At 40.9% G+C, this 23,632-nt stretch overlaps 1 protein-coding gene across 1 annotated transcript; it reads right to left on the bottom strand.

Moving 5' to 3' along the window:
* Positions 1 to 1,942: 1,942 nt before the first annotated feature.
* swi5 (SWI5 homologous recombination repair protein) lies at positions 1,943 to 10,450 on the bottom strand. Its single transcript, XM_072659041.1, has 5 exons — positions 10,254 to 10,450; positions 5,742 to 5,790; positions 5,522 to 5,631; positions 5,073 to 5,167; positions 1,943 to 3,595 (listed from the first exon to the last, which is right to left on the bottom strand). The coding sequence occupies exons 1-5, from the start codon at positions 10,355 to 10,357 to the stop codon at positions 3,531 to 3,533; spliced, it is 423 nt and encodes a 140-aa protein (XP_072515142.1). The 5' UTR covers positions 10,358 to 10,450; the 3' UTR covers positions 1,943 to 3,530.
* Positions 10,451 to 23,632: the final 13,182 nt, after the last annotated feature.

Raw genomic sequence — 23,632 nt, forward strand, 5'->3', positions numbered from 1 at the left:
GCATTGATGCAAGCTGTGTGTGTGTGTTAGCTTAATTCACTAATTAGGGGTGTCTAAATACTTTTGATTACTGACACTAATTATTGAAAAAGTATTAAAATACCCCAGCCTGACAGTTGTAAATATTGTAGAATTTGATTCAGCTGGACTTGTGAATCGGTTCGACTGATTCATAGAAAAGAACCGGAGCAAAAGAATGAATCGTTCACGCGTCGATGAGAGAGAGAGAGAGAGAGAGAGAGAGAGAGAGAGAGAGAGAGAGAGAGAGAGAGAGAGAGAGAGAGAGAGAGAGCGAGAGAAAGAGAGAAAGAGAGAGAGAGAGAGAGAGAGAGAGAGAGCGAGAGAAAGAGAGAAAGAGAGAGAGAGAGAGAGAGAGAGATAGCACGGCAGCTGCGGAACCGGGAGGAGAGCTTAGACAGGGGAAAAAATAAAAGGAGAGCCGCTGGGGTGGGGAGATGCGTACAGTCGCGCCACACCAACACGTGTTCCTACGCGTCAAGTCTGCGCAAGCGCAAAGAGCTGCGCAATTAGACCCCTGAAAAAACGCCTGTACAAGAACTACTACCAGGGTGATGGTTTAAAACATCTGCTTTTCAATTTATTAACCAGCTGTGTTTGCTATAATACACACTGTAGGTGCAACTGTACCTAGAATACATGAATTATTCATTATTTGTGTTGTAAACTGTGATGTAAAAAGCTGTTTAAAAGCCTGGATGAAGATAAAGTCTGCTGTTTAAGATTTGTTTTATTCAGTGCATATAGTGGAAGTGTTTTTGGTGCTACACTATACATACAAAAGTATTCAGACACATAGAAAATCATACATACATACATAGAAAAGCATTGCCGATATAAGACGTGCAAAAAAGTACATGCAAAAGTCTGTAGTCACCATGCCCAACGCCAGCCAGTAGATAGAAGGATATGAAGCCCCGCAGCACTGGGAGCACTGGCCTGTAGAACAGTGGAACTGACTTCTGTACGGTGCTATAGGTCCACAGCCTCTATAGCATCTATATATCCCTCTCTCATATATATATATATATATATATATATATATATATATATATATATATATACACATACATACATATAGCTAGAGTTCTGGGGGGCTTCGAGCTGAGGGGCCACAAAGCCAGAGCCCCCCTTGCCAGGTAGAGGTTGAGTATAACCGGACCATCAGGAGGAGCAGGGGCAGTGGGGGGGTGCGAGTGCAAGGAGAAGGGAGAGGAGCAATTTTATGGAGAGGAGGAGTTTGGGTTTGTATGTGTGTGTGTGTGTATATATATATATATATATATATATATATATATATATATATATATAAATATAAATAAATAAAATGAAGAACCTTTAACCTGACAAAGAAGCCATTTACCCTAGCTATGTTTTTTCGGATTGTGATGGTTCTATACAAAACCACTGTCTAGAGAACCTTTCCTTCAGACAACTGGACTCCATTAATCAACCAAATCTTACAAACCTAGTGCTCCAGATTTGCCGTTTCAACTTTTTGACATAATGCAAATCCGATGGTTTTTCTGGCAGCCGAAGGTCACTGTGCTTAAACTGACTGAAGGTTTCACTTCAGTAAAGAAACGTTGAAATTTCATTTCTTTCCAGCAGTATTTGCACGTTATTTAAACATGGTTAGTCTTTCTGTGTGGTGAAAGTCAGGCGTGACCCTGCTCAAAGAAAAACCTTTGTGGATGTGGATGTGTGTGTGTGTGTGTGAGACGCTGGCATTTGGAAGGGCTTTGATTAAAGAGAATGTTTTTTTTGTCTAGACAAAAGATAACAGCGAGATATCACTTCAGCCAAGTGGGGGCCATTTCTGCAAAGGCCGCTATAATTTAAACAGACGTTATCAGTCTGTTCCACATATTGGGCCATATAATCCACATTCATACCCACCACATTTATTATCAGTAACACACACTGCTTTTAGATGGGGTTTATTGTTTAGATAGAGGCAATAATGAACAAAAGGGCCACGTTTTAATTGTGACTGTACAATTACATGTGGTGAAAGTAGGAGGCAGTAAAACTTTAGAATGAAAACATAACAAATGCAACTTAGTTTAACAAAAGCACAATTTGTCTGATATGCCACATATTACAACATCAGGAAAAACAAACAAACAGTTAAATAGTTCAAGAGCTACTTTTTAAACTGTTGCAGTTAATACTGGAAATGACTCCAAATTCACAACTTTCAGGTGTTTATTTCAATAATCTAACATTACATTCACATTGTTTTTGCCAACATTTCAATTATTGTACTGACTTAAGTATTACTGAATTAAATATTGCGTTAAATCCATTACACATTGTGTACAATGACAAGTAATTACATTTTCTGCTGTGTATATATAAATATTACATATTACACACAAACACTATTTTTTTTAGATAAATCTTATTGTATTGAGGATTGTAATACTATAATACAGTTGGTATCAGTATTAAACAATAACACACACGGATTCCTGTATTAAAGTAAAAATGTCAATCTGCAATTTTAGTTGATTAAATATGGAGATTTAATCACTCTGAAACTCGCTAGTTGTCACTCAGTCTTGGACAATGAAGGCCGTTTCAGTGGGCGTGTTTATGGGTGTTGCCTTTGCTGCGTAAAATTCCTTCTAAGTGAGTGGGCCAACCATCACTATTCATTTCTTTCCCCACACCTAGTATTGGTTATTCCTGTTCTTAGGGTTAACTGAACCACTCCCAAAGATGCTCAGAGTATCCTGACCTGATCGTAGGAACATTACATGTACATGTGTCCGTCTGCGCACGCACACTGATCAGCCATTACATTAATACCGCTCACAGGAGTTTCTTCATCTACAGTGGCATCTGTCAAGGGATGGACGTGTTAAAAGCAGGAAAAATGGGCAAGCATACGAATCCGAGCCACTTTGACAAGAACCAAAATTGTGATGGTTAGACGGGTCTTGTGGGTTGTTCCTGGTATGCAGTGGTCAGTAAAAGTGCAGTAAAAGTGGTCCAACAAAGGACAACTGGTAAACCAGCGACAGAGTCATAGGCACTGAAGACTCATTGATGCAATCCACAATTTACAGGACTTAAAGGATCTGCTGCCATGTACCACAGGACACCTTTAGAGGTCAATGCCTCAAATGGTCAGATATGTTGTGGCAGCACAAGGGGGACCTACTTAAGATTAGGCATGTGGTCTTAAATGTTATGACTGAAAGCGAAACAATTAGGCTTAAAAAATAGAGCCCAATTAACTTCGGAATAGCTTTCCTGGGCTCACAGATGTAAACATATTTGATGTAGAAATCACTATCCTTTCAATTACTTTTGGTTTTACCTGACTGCCTTAACACTGTGAATCCATTCAACATCAAATAGTTAATTAACAGACCAATAATCTGTGCAAGTAACACTTAACAGCCATTTACAACTGCTGTACACATTCCACATTTCACCTGTACCCTGGCTTATCCTCCAGAGACAGCACTGCTAACACTATGCTCCCTCACCCACAGCTTCTATCAGTCGTCCAGATCCATGTCGAATTGGCTGTACAAGTCGCGTGTGGTCACTCCACGCAGCCCGGCTACAACAAAAAGACACAGAAGATCAGTTGTGTTGACACACAGTGGAAAACTGTGACACGGCACTAGTCTGCTCTCGCTCGCTACTGCTCGCTCTCGCCCCCAGGCCAGCTGAAGTCATGCTCTAGCTGCTGTACAGAGGGCGTTCGGCAGGCCTGGCATCTAAAAGGAGCCCTTTATGTAGAGAATGCAAGTCTAATACAGCAGAGTACCATTATTATGGTCCTTACATTACAGCCCTTATATTGGCTAGTGCTGTGTGTACATAATCTGTATAGGCCGGTACAGGCTAGTGTTGTGTATACAGACATGTGTGGGTTGCAATACAATAACTTCTCTAGTGTTAAATGACCTATTATAGTCTCTGGTGGATATAATGCACTGTTTAACTGTCATGTAGTCTAATTTTTATTTCATAGACTTGTAAATTTGCCAAGAGTTTTGCAATGTTTCCAGCAAATGGATGATTAAAAAAACTGCTTGTTTATAGGAAATAGCTCTTAAAGAGATGACTGTTTTGCGATGTCTGTTTAACCACATACGTGTATATTGAGTTTTGTAGTGGTGCACCTCAATCAGATTGTGTTTAATTAGGGTAGACACACAGGGTTGATTCCCAAGCAGAGATTAAGCCTAGTTCTGGACTACGCTGAGATTGTAGCAGTGAAAGAAAATGCTGATGCTTAAACAACCTTATTATCACCAGAATACATAAAAAAATAATGTATTTTATTTACCTTTTACCAAATATTAGAATGCAAATTGGGCTTCATTAACAGAACAGTCAGGATGAACAACATAAGCAGGATGAGTAAGTCAGTGTGAGTAAAGTGTATGTAAAACACTCAGCCACAGCTGTTGACTGACCATTCAAAAAGTATGATGTCCAAAAGACATCAAAAAGTCCACGTATTCAGAAAAACATCTGATTCAAAGCATGTCCTGAGTCAGATTATTTTGCCCCTCGATCCAATCAGAGTATCAACAGATACTGATCTGATCTTTCTGTATGTATAAATAATTCAGTCCCACATTTTAGATAAGATGAGATGCTAATTAATACACTCAGTAAAATCAGTTACAGAACGCATTAATGGATGCAAAGGGGTCATGATGTTTGAACATAGCACTGGTTATATTTCTCTATAAAAGGTGTGTAAGCCACTTATGAGAAGAACTGGCTTTGTTTAACCCCTTACACTCAATGAACTATTAACCGGTAACTACATGCAAAGCAATGCAAACTGGGGGAAAAAGCCAGGAACCAATGGTGGTTCTGAAGAGCATAAGAGGTCAAGGGCAACAGGCAACAGTAGTTAAAGCCACTGGACAGAATCTGAAGGAATGACCTCCTGCTAGAGAACCCCAGAAGCTCCTAATATATAAATCTATAATATATATATATAATATATAATATATCTAAAACTCCCATCAAAAAGACAGACAAGCAGATGAAGCTCACCCCTACAGCAGCCTTACCCAATTTGCCTAGAAGAGTCTGTCCGATGTCCTTGATGTCATTGTATTCATGCAGCAGATCAATGTGCTGATCCAGCTCCTCGACAGCAATGCCTCTGTAGTGACAACAGCATAAAAGAAACCAATCAATGGTTGATCCAATCAGATAAATCCTAAAGATTGCTGATGAGATACAGCCATCATACGATGTTAACCTTTTCTATATTCATTTCCAACGACTGTATAGCTACTATTGTGTGTATAACTGTGGTGTCAGGGCTGTTTAAATGGAAATATCATACACATACTTTGGTTTGTGACAGAACTCCTGTACATAAAGTACCACATTTGCCCATGACAGTCCATCAATGGAGTTAATGATACACGTATTCACACAGAAAATTGCTTGTAAACGGACCATTATCTGGATGTTCCTTCTGGGTATCTACACACACACACACAAAACTTACTCATTTTCTAAAAGTGCAATCTCTGAGCCCATCTCTGCTAGTTTCATCTGTAGGTCTTTGATGTCTTCCTCAATACAGGCTGCAGAGCTCGTTGTGTTGGAAGCCTGAACCTATTAAAAGCACAGAGAAGAGATTTTCTTGTTAAGGCCGGTTGTAAACTACTCTTCCTTTAATAAAACATTCAATTAAGCTCTAAATTTATACAAATAATTAAACTTACTGGAGATTTGAAGCTGGAATTCACTTTCTTTGATCCGGAATAGGGGGTCCTGTCCAAGAAAAAAAAATACGGGAATCAGTCATTAAGGCCTGGAGTCAAGTCTAAACGCAAGTGTACAGAGTTTCCTGTGTGATATTAGAAAGACAGCCCTCTGTCCCTGCTTAACAAAATCATCCCCGTCTCTGTCAATCAATGGAAAGGGGCAACCATTAGAAAGGCAGTGTGTATGGGACCGGTAGGACTGCATTCATTTACAAAGTGTGCAGATATGAGCGCACTCGCTCTCCAAGCACAATGTGTGAGTTAATCTCTATCCACCACCAAAAGAATACACTAAAGACAAAAGTATTGGGACACCTGCTCATTCATCGTTTCTTCTCAAATCAAGGGCATTAAAGAGTTCATACTGCTTTTGTTGGAGTAACTGTCTCTACTGCCCGGGGAAGAAGACTTTCTACTAGATTGTGGGGGAGGATAGCTGTAAGGATTTGATTGCATTCAGGGACAAGAGTGTTGGTGGTGTCAGGAGGATGTATGATCACCACCCCAACTCCACCATCACCAACCATCATTTCAGAGAACACAGTTCCACAGCTCAATGCTGGGGGGCTTTATACCCCTCTAGCCCACGCCTGGCGTTAGACATGGTGTAAATGAACAGTGTATGGTAGAGAACTAATTGGGTATTTTTACTGAAGGACATGGGCTCGGGTTTGGCTCATTCATTGAAAGATTCCCAAACTCGAAGCTAACTATTTCTAATATAAAGTGTCTATGGTCTGTACAGTGCCCTTAGCTAACTAACTAACTAACTGGCCAACTAACTAGCTAGCTAACTAACTAACTGGCCAGCTAGCTAACTAACTAACTGGCCAGCTAACTAACGAAGTAACTGGCCAGCTAACTTACTAAGTAACTGGCCAGCTAACTAACTGGCCAGCTAACTAACTGGCCAGCTAACTAACTAACTGGCCAGCTAACTTACTAAGTAACTGGCCAGCTAACTAACTGGCCAGCTAACTAACTAACTGGCCAGCTAACTAGCTAACTAACTAACTGGCCAGCTAACTAGCTAACTAACTAACTGGCCAGCTAACTAACTAGCTAGCTAGCTAACTAACTGGCCAGCTAACTAACCAGCTAACTAACTGGCCAGCTAACTAACTAACTGGCCAGCTAGCTAACTAACTGGCCAGCTAGCTAACTAACTAACTGGCCAGCTAACTAACTAGCTAACTAACTGGCCAGCTAACTAACTAACTAGCTAGCTAACTAACTGGCCAGCTACCTAACTAACTAACTAACTGGCCAGCTAACTAACTAACTGGCCAGCTAACTAACTGGCCAGCTAACCAGCTAACTAACTAACTGGCCAGCTAAATAGCTAACTAACTAACTGGCCAGCTAACTAGCTAACTAACTGGCCAGATAACTAGCTAACTAACTGGCCAGATAACTAACTAACTGGCCAGCTAACTAACTAACTGGCCAGCTAGCTAACTAACTAACTGGCCAGCTAGCTAACTGGCCAGCTAACTAACTAACTGGCCAGCTAGCTAACTAACTAACTGGCCAGCTAACTAGCTAACTAACTGGCCAGATAACTAACTAACTAGCTAGCTAGCTAACTAACTGGCCAGCTAGCTAACTGGCCAGCTAACTAACTGGCCAGCTAACTAACTAACTGGCCAGCTAACTAGCTAACTAACTGGCCAGCTAACTAGCTAACTAACTGGCCAGATAACTAACTAACTAGCTAGCTAACTAACTGGCCAGATAACTAACTAACTGGCCAGCTAACTAACTAACTGGCCAGCTAACTAGCTAACTAACTGGCCAGCTAACTAGCTAACTAACTGGCCAGCTAACTAACTAACTGGCCAGCTAGCTAACTAACTAACTGGCCAGCTAACTAACTAACTAACTGGCCAGCTAACTAACTAACTGGCCAGCTAGCTAACTAACTAACTGGCCAGCTAACTAACTAACTAACTGGCCATCTAACTAACTAACTAACTGGTCAGCTAACTAGCTAACTAACTGGCCAGATAACTAACTAACTAGCTAGCTAACTAACTGGCCAGCTAACTAACTAACTGGCCAGCTAACTAGCTAACTAACTGGCCAGCTAGCTAACTAACTAACTGGCCAGCTAACTAACTAACTGGCCAGCTAGCTAACTAACTAACTGGCCAGCTAACTAGCTAACTAACTGGCCAGATAACTAACTAGCTAGCTAACTAACTGGCCAGCTAACTAACTAACTGGCCAGCTAACTAACTAACTGGCCAGCTAACTAGCTAACTAACTGGCCAGCTAACTAACTAACTGGCCAGCTAGCTAACTAACTAACTGGCCAGCTAGCTAACTAACTAACTGGCCAGCTAACTAACTAACTGGCCAGCTAACTAACTGGCCAGCTAACTAACTAACTGGCCAGCTAGCTAACTAACTAACTGGCCAGCTAACTAACTAACTAACTGGCCAGCTAACTAACTAACTGGCCAGCTAACTAACTAACTAACTGGCCAGCTAACTAGCTAACTAACTGGCCAGCTAACTAGCTGGCCAGATAACTAACTAACTAGCTAGCTAACTAACTGGCCAGCTAACTAACTAACTGGCCAGCTAACTAACTAACTGGCCAGCTAACTAGCTGGCCAGCTAACTAACTAACTGGCCAGCTAGCTAACTAACTGGCCAGCTAACTAACTAACTGGCCAGCTAACTAACTAACTGGCCAGCTAACTAGCTGGCCAGCTAACTAACTAACTGGCCAGCTAACTAACTAACTGGCCAGCTAACTAACTAGCTAGCTAGCTAACTAACTGGCCAGCTAACTAACCAGCTAACTAACTGGCCAGCTAACTAACTAACTGGCCAGCTAGCTAACTAACTGGCCAGCTAGCTAACTAACTAACTGGCCAGCTAACTAACTAGCTAACTAACTGGCCAGCTAACTAACTAACTAGCTAGCTAACTAACTGGCCAGCTACCTAACTAACTAACTAACTGGCCAGCTAACTAACTAACTGGCCAGCTAACTAACTGGCCAGCTAACCAGCTAACTAACTAACTGGCCAGCTAAATAGCTAACTAACTAACTGGCCAGCTAACTAGCTAACTAACTGGCCAGATAACTAGCTAACTAACTGGCCAGATAACTAACTAACTGGCCAGCTAACTAACTAACTGGCCAGCTAGCTAACTAACTAACTGGCCAGCTAGCTAACTGGCCAGCTAACTAACTAACTGGCCAGCTAGCTAACTAACTAACTGGCCAGCTAACTAGCTAACTAACTGGCCAGATAACTAACTAACTAGCTAGCTAGCTAACTAACTGGCCAGCTAGCTAACTGGCCAGCTAACTAACTGGCCAGCTAACTAACTAACTGGCCAGCTAACTAGCTAACTAACTGGCCAGCTAACTAGCTAACTAACTGGCCAGATAACTAACTAACTAGCTAGCTAACTAACTGGCCAGATAACTAACTAACTGGCCAGCTAACTAACTAACTGGCCAGCTAACTAGCTAACTAACTGGCCAGCTAACTAGCTAACTAACTGGCCAGCTAACTAACTAACTGGCCAGCTAGCTAACTAACTAACTGGCCAGCTAACTAACTAACTAACTGGCCAGCTAACTAACTAACTGGCCAGCTAGCTAACTAACTAACTGGCCAGCTAACTAACTAACTAACTGGCCATCTAACTAACTAACTAACTGGTCAGCTAACTAGCTAACTAACTGGCCAGATAACTAACTAACTAGCTAGCTAACTAACTGGCCAGCTAACTAACTAACTGGCCAGCTAACTAGCTAACTAACTGGCCAGCTAGCTAACTAACTAACTGGCCAGCTAACTAACTAACTGGCCAGCTAGCTAACTAACTAACTGGCCAGCTAACTAGCTAACTAACTGGCCAGATAACTAACTAGCTAGCTAACTAACTGGCCAGCTAACTAACTAACTGGCCAGCTAACTAACTAACTGGCCAGCTAACTAGCTAACTAACTGGCCAGCTAACTAACTAACTGGCCAGCTAGCTAACTAACTAACTGGCCAGCTAGCTAACTAACTAACTGGCCAGCTAACTAACTAACTGGCCAGCTAACTAACTGGCCAGCTAACTAACTAACTGGCCAGCTAGCTAACTAACTAACTGGCCAGCTAACTAACTAACTAACTGGCCAGCTAACTAACTAACTGGCCAGCTAACTAACTAACTAACTGGCCAGCTAACTAGCTAACTAACTGGCCAGCTAACTAGCTGGCCAGATAACTAACTAACTAGCTAGCTAACTAACTGGCCAGCTAACTAACTAACTGGCCAGCTAACTAACTAACTGGCCAGCTAACTAGCTGGCCAGCTAACTAACTAACTGGCCAGCTAGCTAACTAACTGGCCAGCTAACTAACTAACTAACTGGCCAGCTAACTAACTAACTGGCCAGCTAACTAACTGGCTAACTAGCTAACTAGCTAACCTCCCACCCAGACGTTTGTTTACCTTTGTCTTGAGGCTAACGCCGCTGCGCCTCTCTGCGGAGTAAACTTCAACGGCGTCTCCTCGACAGAACCAGCCTGTACATCCTGAGACGTACCTGAATCCATCTGCACTAATTACACCCGACTAAATGAGTCTGTTGAGTATTTTCTTAATTAACGACGATAAATAAACCTTTAATAGACGAGAAGTCCATTAGCCCAACAGCTTACCCAAACGTTTTAGCGCGCCTCGCTTTGGAACGGTAGACGTCACTCTCGGCGACATATTTCATTGGATGTTACGGAAATGGGGGCGGGGCTTTTAAAATGATTACAATTTATTTACGCCTTATTTTATATATTTATACATTTTTGCACATACTGGATGAGTAATTAATCAAAACCTGAAAAGTGCAACTTTTTCTTTCCGATTTAAATTATTTTTAATTAATTATTTTTCAGCATAGATTATTTATTAGTTATATTGCCGAACTGAACAAATGTATTAACGTTTGATTTTGTATTTGTAAATAAATAAAAATATAATCAGTCTTTATTCTCATCAGAATATATTACTAAAATATTTCACTAAAATTATGGTCTGCAGTTGCGGTAATATTTCTTGAAATTTCCCCAATTAATGTGCGACATAAGCATAAGTATTGCTCAGTTGAACATTGTGATTATGATATTTATACTCCTCTGCACTTTAAAAAAACAAAGAACATTACCTTCTCACACCAAGGAAATTAAGTTTCACTGCAATAAGAGCAGACTTTTATTCTACCGGAATTTAAGCTTTTAATTTGCAACCCATGCAATTCTCCGCTCCACCAGCAGATGGTAGAGCAAACTAAGGAAACGTCACCACATGAAAGAGACCAGAGAAGAGCTCAATTTTAAATACAAATATTACATAATTAATAATCTCAATAATTTTTCTGTTCTTATTAGACTGACATTTTTACTAAAGCCTCTAAACTTCAAACAGATGGACATTTACTTTAGTAAAAGTGTTGTTTCCCCCCAAAGAGAACAGCTCAATGGTGATTCTTCCCAGTTGTCCACCAAGGTCAATAGACGTTGTTATCAGCCAACATCATATTCCCGTAAACGTTTTTAGATATTTAGTAGTGAGGTATGGTTATCAAAACCTAATGTCTACTACAGTACATAATGTTAACCTCCACAGAGTGTGAAATTCTAACGTTGTCAGACCTCCATCATATGCTTTTGACCTTAAGTCATGGTGCTCGGTACCCAAAATTCAGCGTCTGTCGACAGTCCCATATATTAGTCATAGCATAAAACCAGATTAAATGGAAGGAACCATTTTCTAATTTGAGCACAACTATTCAGTTTATTTTTTTAACTCTCACACCAGTTAATTTTAACAACTGCAACAGCTGCAGTTAACACATCTGCTTTAGTGTGTGAAAGAGGAATCCTGTGCTTAAACATGCTTTACTCACTTCTCCCTTCAATTCCAGCATTTGACTTCCCTTAAAAAGCCTCGCAAACACATGCCACATCTCCGAGGTCTCAGAGAGAAGGCGACTGTGGCTGATCACAGGCTAAGGCACGGCCTTAGAATCCACTTCACATGGGAAGGCCTGTAACGGATCCCTTCAGCTGCTTTTTAATAGATAAGCTTGCTACTTTTCATCTGCGTCTACGTCTTTCACCTTAAAGGCATGCTGCCGGTCACCCCAGGCACACGTTTGATGATCCAGGCTTTAGCAGGCTTACAGTGGAGGTTTGTAGGGCATGTTAGAGCCTTTCTTCACATTAGAACCAGCAGCACACAGTGCACAGTCTCCTTGCCGATGGTGAAGTGGCCACAGGCCGTGTTGCAGTTGTTGACTGCATTGCCAGAGCCAGTGATAAGCTGTCCGGGTGGTAAATTGCAGAAAATATCCCGAGCATTTATCATCTGTGAATAAGCTCTCATTAGGTAACCGCCAATTAAAGACGTGCCTCAGCTCTGAAATGTGGGTATGAGGCTCTGAATGGCTTATTTATATTTTCTCAACGTACAGAGGACAAATCCTACAGCCAAGGACAAAAAGGGTTCTTTGCACAATGCCATAAGAGATCTCCTTTTAATGGATCTCCTTTTTCACATAATGTTTAAAGAGCCTTCATATAAAATGAAAAGATGAAGGTTTATGCCACCTTTAAGGCTTTTCACACTCACAAATACCAGACCTGCTTCCTTAGAGGACCAAAAGTGGTTCTGTGGCATCACTCCAAATGTATTCATTTGACCATAATTAGAATAAACATCTCGTCTCAAATTTATCAACCTCCTCAGAGTAAGAACGCTTGTCTGGGATCCCTTAGGCCTTTTACATATCAGGGAATGGGGCTACATAGGCTGACTAGGCCTATCCTTACTCTGAGACTTGATAATCTATGGGCCCTTATTAGCCTTCACTTTTAAACCGTTCTTGATGTTTTCCCACAGGACGTCTGTGCTGGAAATAGAACATCACATCTGTTAACATGCTTTAAAACTCAATACTGAGACTACTGAGATGGAGGCAGATGGGAACTTGAGTGTGCTCTTCAGGCCAAATAGTGATGCAAGGCCAGTTAAGGATGAGGTTGTACACAAAGTCTAATGCCCCTCCAGCTGGCGTTTGGCATTTAGGGTCATTTCATGCCAACTCAGGCTATGGCATGTCTGGTGACATCATGGATTTCCATGAAAAAAAAAAAATCAGACAAAAACTACCTTAAAATATCACAACTGTTCCCCATCTCAAATTTTTTATGTTTGTATTTCTTATTGTACTGCTTGCAGAAAAAAGAATTAAACACTAAATTAAATTAAATAATGTTTTTAACTGACTTAAAAAGGACAACTCAAAGATGAAATATCGCACGATTTGACGTAACAATCAACAAATGAGTTGGTTATAATTAAACACTAATAATAGGTCACAATAATATTTTACTTATAATCAACTCAAATAATTTGTTAAAACTTTATTATAATAAAAATATGATTTATTCGAGCCTCTTCTTATGCACTTATCTTCCTTGTCAGGGTCACAGTGGGCCCAGAGCCTACCTGGAATGACTGGCCACAAGGCAGGAATGATTCCTGGACAGAACGCCAGTCCATCACAGGGTACCACATACACCCACACACTCACACCTAGGGGCAATTTAGCACAGTCAACAGTGATTTGAGTGGTTCTTTGAGTGTTGCCATAGAAGAACCACTTTTGGTTCCTTAAAGAACCATTTTTGTAACAGAGATTTAAATTGAGAAAGAACCTTTACATCAAGGGAAGTTGTTTAGGTTGTTGAAAGGTTCTTCAGACTCACACATCTCTATGACAAGCATGTTTTTATAGAACCAACAGTGGTTCTTCTTTGTAGCACCTTTATTTTTAAGAGTGTGCGGTGGGAGGAAACCCACAGTGACACAGAGAAAACACGCCACACTCCTCACAGACAGTCAGAGAGTCTGGAGAGAGGACTGAAGGGCTGCCTGCTGCGCCTGCATGCAATATTTGGAGTTACACCATAAACTGTAGGCCAGCTGTATTTTCCCTGTATTTTCTCAAAATGCACTAATAACATAAAAAAATGCAGATGGTTTAGTAGATCTTCATAGATTTTAATTGATCTTCATAGTTTAATAATAATAAAGGACATATACGACCAGAAGAGCAGTGAATGTAAACCCTATAGTGAACTCTAGGAATATAAATAGAAAAACACTGGATTTCCAAAGGTTTAGGGACAGGGACCACACCCCAAACTCCATGTGCTGAACATACTTCGCACCCACCTCCTCCCAATCTCCTCCTTTTTCTCCATCACTTACCACAGGAAAGCCAATCGGGACTCCCGGGACTCACTCGCAAACAGCATTTTATTGCATTTAAATTATCACCTAATTATTTTCTCCTGGAAATCCATAACATGACCAGACAGGCCCTCGGTGAGTTGGTGTCAAATGACTCCTTACAGGCTTCTGCTTCCAGACATTTCGTTTGACTGGCAATGCTCATCAATGATGAGTACCCTTAACATGATTAGGTGGGGCTAACTGGCTGTAGACTGAATATGTGGTTATATGTACATGTTGATTTTTGTGTCATCATAGAAACAATACATTCAAATGGCCTGTTTTTGCAGCTGAGTTTCCGTAAAGACTGTAAACTTAAAAATTTTATGAGGAATATGAGAAAAATGTGAGAAAAATATGAGGAAAAGTTCAGTTGTCCATGAGAAGGGCCCTCCAATGGACTCCAAACACACTAGCATTAATCAACGTCCACAAAACTGGCCCTTAGTGCACCTCGGGACACCTACCTGAGATCAGCCCTCCAGATGTGAGCCATGAGGAGCTACCCACTGACTGTCTGAGAGTCTAAGGCCGTGAGCAAGCATTCACATGACACATCTGTGTAGCAGATCTGACCTTCAGAAGGTTATTGAATATGACAGACACTTCAGGAGCGGGTGACAGCGCTGTAACTGAGCCTGCGAAACGCATTTCAGCACCAGCAGCACAGGGAGCTGTCTGATCACGCTCGGCTGACCGCTATCAAAGGAAGGAGAAATTCTACTAAGAGAGACAGAGGGTAGAGAGAGAGAGAGAGAGAGAGAGAGAGAGAGAAAGAAATATGAAAAAGAAGGAATTTGCCCTATTCTGCCAGCTCTCTGGAGCCATCCTTTATTCATGCGCTCCCCACGAGGAGTGCTACAGGAATGGGCAGGATGAAAGATTCACAGCCGCCCATCTCACACACATGGGGTAATGGGTCTGGAGAGGGCTCTCTTGCGTCCGTGAGAATCCTGCCTGTGCATATGTGTGTGTGTAGGCATCTTGCACCAAAGGCTGAGGCACCTCACTTGCAGACATCAAGCCAGGTTCCTTAAATGGTTCTAGGAAAACGTTCTTCATTCCCTAGAATTCAGCAGGCCTTTACTGTTACAGCACCTTCAAGACTGATGTAAGATAAATGAGCTCCATTCTGATTGGCTATCCTGTATTGCGCCTCATTGAAAAAGCACTCAGAGCTGAAACACTCCTCAGAACTGTAGTATGAGTGGGTGGGGCTAAACTGGGCATAGATACATTCTATGGACAAAAGTATTGGGACACTCCTCTTAACCATTGAATTGGGGGCCAGCTCCTTATTAATGCCTATGGGTTCAGAATTGGATGCCATAAAAACTCCTGTCAAAAACTCCTGATGTCATGTGCAGGTGTCCCAATACTTTTGACCACATAGTGTATGTAAATAAGCTGGTTTTCGCAGCTTAGAAAGTGGATAGTGAAAGTGGATTTGTGGTGATGGAGAGCGCAACAATGGCACAGTATAGAGGGGCTGTAATGGCTTGACTTTCTAACCTTGTTTACACCAAAAAAGCAAATATTAAATCATAAATCATAAAATCACATGACTAAATCATGAGCATGAGCCAAGCATGTCATTACACTGCCATGTTTATCACAGAAACCTGGTAAACATGGTACTACAGATTTGCCTGTTGCATTAGCATCAAGCTAACAGTGGTGCATTCATTGGAGATAGTTGAAGCTTATAAGAGACATTTAAGGAACGTATTCTCAGCTCTGGATGTTATGCTGGAGGTTGACTCCTTCAGTAAAGCTTCGAACCCAGAGCCTGTCTCTGAATTTCACTGTTAGACTAATGCTAAATGCCTAACTTACTCTGGAAAGGACAGACAGGCAGCTGAGTGGGGGTTAAATCGAGCAGAACATCCAAACAGCTGGTAGAATCACATGCCTTTGAGAATAGGAAACACCAGAGAACGTGTAGCGCGGAGAACCGAGAACTGAATGGGTCAATATGGAGCCTTTGTGCAGAACCCTAATTTGCAAATTATTCATGGTTTTTATGCACTCAGGGTCTCAACACGGAGCAGCACGGCACGGTTTAACTCTAATTATAGGGCTTTTTAACACTGGCTTAAGAACATTCAAGACATCAGGGAGCATTAGCACTCCATGCACTGATCAGCCCACCAGCTAATCAGCACTCAGTAGCCCCAAAGCTATCGTCTATCTGCCCAAAGTCGCTGTGATGTAGAAAAACTATGAACATGCTTGTAAGTTTTCATTGATTTTTCATTGATTGGCTGGAGTCACCGGTCTTATCCGCAGTCGTCTGACTGCAGGTTTTCATTCCTTTCATTCCAGCCAAGCAGAAGCACTCTTGAGTCCACTTATTTAATCAGCTGGGCTCAGTCTTCAAATCATTGATTAGTTACATAAGTTGTGCTCCAGTTTGACCCCAGTTCATGGCATTATTGGCTCCTATTTGGCATTTTTCTTTTTTAAGAATGTGGCTTCGCTGGGTTGTGATCTTTCGTATATAGTCGCTGTTCAACTGTCAGCAAGAAATCATCTTAACTAAGTCATTTTCAAGCATTTCTATTGGTCCATTAATTGGAATTGACATTTTGACGCAATGACAAGCACAACTGTCAGATCCATAATATGCTGAAAAGTGAAAAAAAATGGAGATACAAGGTTTTTGCATGACAGTGACACCACGTTAAGTCTTAAGTCATGTTAAGTGGTTCTTGGTTGTGGTCTTGGAGTTCCATTGTTCTGCATGTTGTAGTGTGTGTGCTCCAACACATCCAGGGCTTGTTCTTTACATAATTTGCTGTAGGGGGCTCAGCATTGAGCCCCACTGTGTTAAACGATTATGAACATGGTGTACCTGTAGGGATAATACAGGGCTGCCAAAAACATTTTTGGACACCAGTCATGCATTGGCTTATTGACCTCATCTGGCGTAAACAAAAAAATGTGAAAATGAGATTTTTCATCATTTCACCATGAAATAAACAACTGATACTCTTTAACTTTCTGTATTATTTAACTTTCTTTACTTTTTTGTTATTATAAATATTCTGTTTCTCTCTTTTTATATTGATATTTATGTCGGCAAATGGAGGAACTGCAAAGTAAGAATTTCATTCTTCAGTGTAACTGCTTGTTTCTGCTGTGCACATGACAATAAACGCTTGAATCTTGAATCTATTACCAGAACAAAAAAAAAAACCTAGGCCTTCATCACTGTTGCTTAATTATTATCCTTAAGCTGTATTTAAGCTTGCAGCATGATAAAATACCAAATGGAAAAAAATAAGTCAGCTTTTCATTTTATATAATGGTGAAATATGGACACATCCCAGATTATGTGCCTCACGACTGCGGCAAAGCTTGCGAAGGTCTTCCCGTTCCTGAAACTGTGCAGGTGCATTCTGCAGGAAGGTCTTAGCAGGCTGTATGAGTGTGTGTCTATCTTAAGCCTGGTCTGCCTCCTGGGTCAAGCTCCTCCATCTCTAGCTTCATGTATAACTCACCAGCTATGCACTTTCCCTTTCTTAGAGTGCTTATTGGGTGCCAGTGTTTGGGTCTCGGCAGTGAGAAAAGTGTAACTAATGGACAGACGGAGTCTCGGCTGCAGTCAGAAGAACTTAAAGTCCAGTCTGCAGCACTGCATGTTTGAGCATTTTCTCTTCACTTTATTCAGCCTGTCGGTTAATTAATGCACTCTGGTACACTTAAGGACATCAGCTTTAATTAAAGCCATAGTTTAGCCTCTGGTCTCTGGACTCTGGTTGCAAATTTGATAACATGGCAGGGTATAGAACGGCAATGGGAATGGAAGCAGGGTGTCCATGTTTTCTACAGTCATTGATAGTGTCTGTTAATGGCTAAAATCCCACCCTTCGACAAAAAGCACCAATCAGCTTGCTGGTTGCGTCATGACAAGACAAGACAACCATATTCGCCATTTGCGTTGGACAGAGATGGAATTTGGCCTACGCCTTTAACCCATCCGTGCAGTGAACACACACACATATCCACTAGTGAGCAAACACACACAGTGACAGTGAGCACACATGCCCGAAACAGTGGGCAGCCATTGCTGCAGTACCCAGCAGTGGAGCAGGGATGGTTAAGAGCCTTGCTCAAGGGCCCAACAGTGGCAGCTAGCCGAGCCCGGGCATTGAACCCACAACCCTGTCATCAACAGCCCGGTGCTGTACCTGAATAACCTGAATAACTGCCAAAGATGCAAAGATGGCCGTAGAGTGAACAGACTTGCCTATGAGGACTGAAACACACAAATCTCAGTGCAGGGTTTTGAGATGAAGAAGTGTTAGAGCTGGTAAGCAAGGCTTACCTTTTAGCCTAGCACTACTGGGGTGAGTGGTGCTTTCCTTGGTGGCACTTTTTCCTGGTGGTGCTTCCTGAGATAGCTAGCTTTAGCTTTTAGCCTAGCACAGATACGCATTGAGTTCCCCTGGGTGCCATCTGGGCAAGCCGTGGTCATGAGGCCTAGTTTGTGAAGGAACCCATTTTCCTATAACTAACTATGGTCTGGAAGTGACAGACATGCTCTCCACCATATTCTGCTGATGTGGCCACTAGGTTTGACCAGTGCCAAGCCTGTGATGTAACAGTTTTGGGGTTTTGGATTTGGCTTGTTTTGCAGCTCTATTTTAGTTGTGGATTTTCTTCTGGAGGAAGAAACAACAGTGCTTGAGGTTCACCCTTTCTGCTGGTTCACGTTTCTTTTCTGTGCTGACCTGAGCTCAGTTTTCTGGCTCTCCACTAAGGTTTGGACGGCAGTGATGAGCAGGAAGGATGAAATTCTTCTCTGAATCTACAGTGCATTCCTGCTACCCCATAATGGCCTCCCCTTCTGCATCTTAACACCACATCCCCCATATTACTGCCAAAGAGCATAAAACACACGGCCTGGCACACCTTCTTCACTCTGAAGTGGAGAGAGAGAACGAAAGACAGGCAGAAAGGCAGCACTCCTGGGACAGTAAGGTACATCTGGAAGAGGAATAACTCAAGGCTTGTCATAAAACATCGATACTCCTAAGGTCTGGCTGCGCGAGCAGGATGCAGAGGAGCCGATTACAGCTTTAAATTATTCATCCCCGCTACCCCTGACTCCATATTTTATTGCAGGTTCAGGTCTGACATTACATTCATCTAGCATGCTGTACACACATGCACACACACACACACATCACACACATGCTCACACAAGGGTCACAAGGGGGCTAATTTATAGTGTCTTCAATCTTGCTGCATGTTTCACTGGGTGACATGAGCAACTGAGATGTGAAATTTTAGCAAGTCATGATGCAAGTAGTTCTGGGGAAGGTATGACATACAGTGTCATCACCAATGTTTGGCTCACAGTTTTCTACACACAAAAAATTCAAGGTAAATTTGTTGGCATAAAGATCTGGAACATACCTGAAAATCCACCATGGACTACCTGAAGCTTTTTGGAATGGCCCTTACATTTGTCAATTGGCCCAGGGTTTTGTCCCAGTATTCCCTCGTATCCTCTGCACCCTCAAAGCAAGCCTTGATTGTTACTTCTAAATGAATTAAACAAATATTACTTCTTCAGTTGGTTAATTTTCTGCCTCAGTGTTAGAAACACATACAATACTACAGATTCTACAGACAATGAGGACAGTTAAATTACATATTTACAAAAATGTACTAATATATTAGTAAGATACATTATTTAGTTTATTTAAATGTGTATTTAAATGTAGTTAAACTTGAGGTTTTGAGTTATATATAAAGTTATGGTTATATATTCTATGCAAATTATGCAAATGGTTGGGCGCTCTTGGCCAAGTATCACCTTTTGCCATTTTTTAAAATGGACTTTTTATACATTTTTTAACAATTACTTTTTTTCATTTTTTTAACAATGCCATTTTTAAAATAGAATTGTTATTAATTTTTTAAATAATGACATTTTTTAAATATAATTTTTTTTCATTTTTTTAACAATGCCATGTTTAAAATAATATATATTCATTGTTTTAACAATGACATTTTTTAAAATAGAATTTTTATTCATTTGTTTAACAATGACATTTTTAAAAATAGAATTTTTATTCATTTTTTTAACAATGCCATTTCAAATAGAATTTTTATTAATTTTTATCAATGCCATTTTTTAAAATAATTTTTATTCATTTTTTTTAACAATGCCATTTTTTTAAATAGAATTTTTATTCATTTTTTTAACAATGACATTTTTTAAAATAGAATTTTATTCATTTTTTTTAACAATGCCATTTTAAAAATCATTTTTATTCATTTTTTTTAACAATGCCATTTTAAATAGAATTTTTATTCATTTTTAACAATGCCATTTTAAATAGAATTTTTATTCATTTTGTTTTAACAATGACATTTTTAAAATAGACTTTTTATGCATTTTTTAACAATTACTTTTTTTCATTTTTTTTACAATGCCATTTTTAAAATAGAATTGTTATTAATTTTTTTAATAATGACATTTTTTTAAATTATTTTTTAAATAATAATGGCTTTCCTATGGTCTGTGTGTGAAACTGGATCACCCCCAGCAGGTGAGTATATTGGAATAATGGTATACATTTATTGGTGGGTTTTATTGTATTGTAAGCATCCCTTTGACTATCTTGACTAGTTTGGCTAACTTGGCTCAGTAGTCAGGTGAGCTATTTTCATTACACTCAGCATTACAGACTACGCTAAAGCACTGGTTATCTACCTGAGCTCTACAAACTCAGGGAAGTTTAATGATTGGACGTCTGCATGAATAAAGTCTTTTGAAACTATTGTTACCAAGGCAACCGGCATGGAGGCTTATCAAAAATACAAATCCTCATAGAGCAGCCTGAATGTACAGACAGTGAACATGCCGCTACATACACTCAGCGGCACATTGTGTTGACCACTGCTGAAGATCTTATACGAGCAGTTCAGTACGCTGGTCAGTCTTCTCTTCATGGTGCTCGTCTGTACTCCTTGAAACTCCTTGAAACTTGTAAAAAGTCGTACTGTCTGGATGATTACCATCCAGCAACAGAGTCATAGTAGACACCTAACGCTCACTGATGCACATGGAGGCCTCCCCCACAGCTTACAGGACTTAAAGCATCTGCCGCTAATATCTTGGTGCCAGATACCACAGGACACCTCCAGAGGTCTTGTGAAGTCTATGCCTTAAATGCTCAGATTTGTTGTGGCGCCACAATATAAGGCAGGGGATGTTATAGTCCATATGGTCAATATCCACCAATCAGACATAAAGTTTAAAACCGTGTGCCTAATATTAGAGCTCTGACCCCTCGACCTGTCATGACCTTCTCAGCAGTTTGTACTGCAGTGGCTCTGTTGGATCACACCAGACAGCATAGCCCTTGCTCTCCACAAGCATCAATGGGCCCTGGGTGCCCATGACCCTCTCGCTGGTTCATTTTTAGTAGGTGCTGACTACAGCATTAATGCCGTGGTCAGCACCTACTAAAAATGAACCAGCGACAGGGTCATGGGCACCTGTATATCTTATCTCTTACCTGATTCTGCATGAATTGGCCTTTACAGGTCCTGAGTGTTGGCTATAAGTGACAAATGCTTTAATAGCTGTTTCCCTGCTCTCCTTGCCTGTGGCTAAACCACCCAAAGTTCAAACGCCGGTCAGATGTGATTACTACTGCCATGTAGATACGAATAAGTAAGGCCATCAGAGAACCACAAACAAGGCAATAAAAATGTGGAAATTCATTTGGCCACATTAACTGTGATGGGTTCTTGTAATTGGCTCATTAATCCAACATCTCTATCAAGGCTTAATGAACAACATATTACATTCAAATAGAATTAGATTGGCTGTAAGACCTGGCCAGAGTAGGTGGTTTCAAACCCTTCTCCCTCCAGCAGATTTCTATTTGGCACAAACCCTGAGAATCTGAGAAAAGCCCATTGTGTTATTTTTATTAAATTAAACAATACATACATGACATACTGTATATGATATTATGCCATTGGACCATCATAACAGTCTCCGCAAAAGAAGAGCTCAAACTGGAAGCGAAAGCCAGGGAGGGCAAACAGGGATCTGGGCCTGGTTAAAAGCTAACATTAGGAAACTCTAGCTTTTACCAGCTCTTCTCTCAATCGTCCACTCCCTCGAAAACAAACTGGACTACCTCAGAGGAACCAAATTGGAGCTAAACACACATCAGAAAGGAAGAAAGCCAAACCTGGGGAAGCAAGTGGGGGCTACTCTTCAGCTAGCTAAGTACAACAGCACATCCAGCTGAAAGGACACAGCGAGAGGTTGGTGGCACTATCCATTAAGACTGTTGGGAATATCTTTGATGTTTTTTTGCTACAGTGTAAAAACTATGCTAGTTAATATGGGAGTTCTGTGAAGCACCATCAGTGTAAACCAGCCAATCAAATCCGAGCTTATTGTTTTTTTTCCATAAAGACCTCAGTAGAGTTAGCGTGTTTTTATTTTGAGGTAAAATAACAGGGTGGTAAATAGCTATATAAAACTGTGTCTGAGCATTTTTCACCCCAACCACATTCACAAACTTACTGTTTATACATCAAATAACTTAAAAATACTTAAATACTCAGTAAATCGTCGCTCTCAGAAAAAAAAGGTAAACTTTTGCTAAGCTCATTGTTATGTTACACCCCACCAACAGTCTATTTTCACGCCTTCCGTCTGAAAGTTTAATTAGTCAAGTCAAGTCAACGCTGGCCCACAAAGCCCAGAAAGGACCAGCCCCTCTGTACTTGATGGCAATGGTCAAAAGACGATCTGCACCAAGAGTACTTCAAGTACGGCTCGGCTTGACCCGCCATCCCTCAAAATCCACGGAAGACGAGCGTCCAGGCTTTTTTCTGTCCTGGCACCAAAGTGGTGGAACAAGCTTCCCCTGTGTGTCCCCTGGGAGTCCAACGCTCGCTGTCTTCAAACGCAGACTGAAGACTGAAGACTGAAGACCCACCCACTTGGGCTAATAGCAGAGTGTTCACCCTATTGACTTGTGTTTAGTAGTGTCTAAACTTAGAGGTATCTTTGAATTTTTTGAACCCTATTCTAACTAGCTGAGGTTTTTCTTGGGTAAATAGCAAAGCACTTTTGTAAGTCACTCTGGATAAGAGCGTTTGCTAAATGCCTTAAATGTAAATGTAAATGTAAATGAACTGTTCTGATCATAATCATAATCATAATCAAATAATCATGGTGTAGTAGAACTTAATGTAGTCATGGCAGTGATGGTCAGAGTAATGATAGTTAATAGTGGTGATATTAATAGTGGCAGAAAGTTCAGAGTCCGTTTAGGTTTTAACATGGTTATTAAACAGGTAGGAGGGTGTGCTGCTGGTCTGGCATGGTTGGTTTTGGGGGCGGGGCCTGCTGTTTGGACTGGTAGGTGGCAGCTGGTCTGACGCAGGTAGAGGGGACCTCAGCGTGATATCTTTCAGCAGGTCGGGCTGGGTGACCATTTACTCAGAGAAGGTAAAAAGACGGGGTTAGTTCTGAGAGGATTTTATAG

This window comes from Salminus brasiliensis, chromosome 16 (assembly GCF_030463535.1).
Source record: "Salminus brasiliensis chromosome 16, fSalBra1.hap2, whole genome shotgun sequence".
NCBI lineage: Eukaryota > Metazoa > Chordata > Actinopteri > Characiformes > Bryconidae > Salminus > Salminus brasiliensis.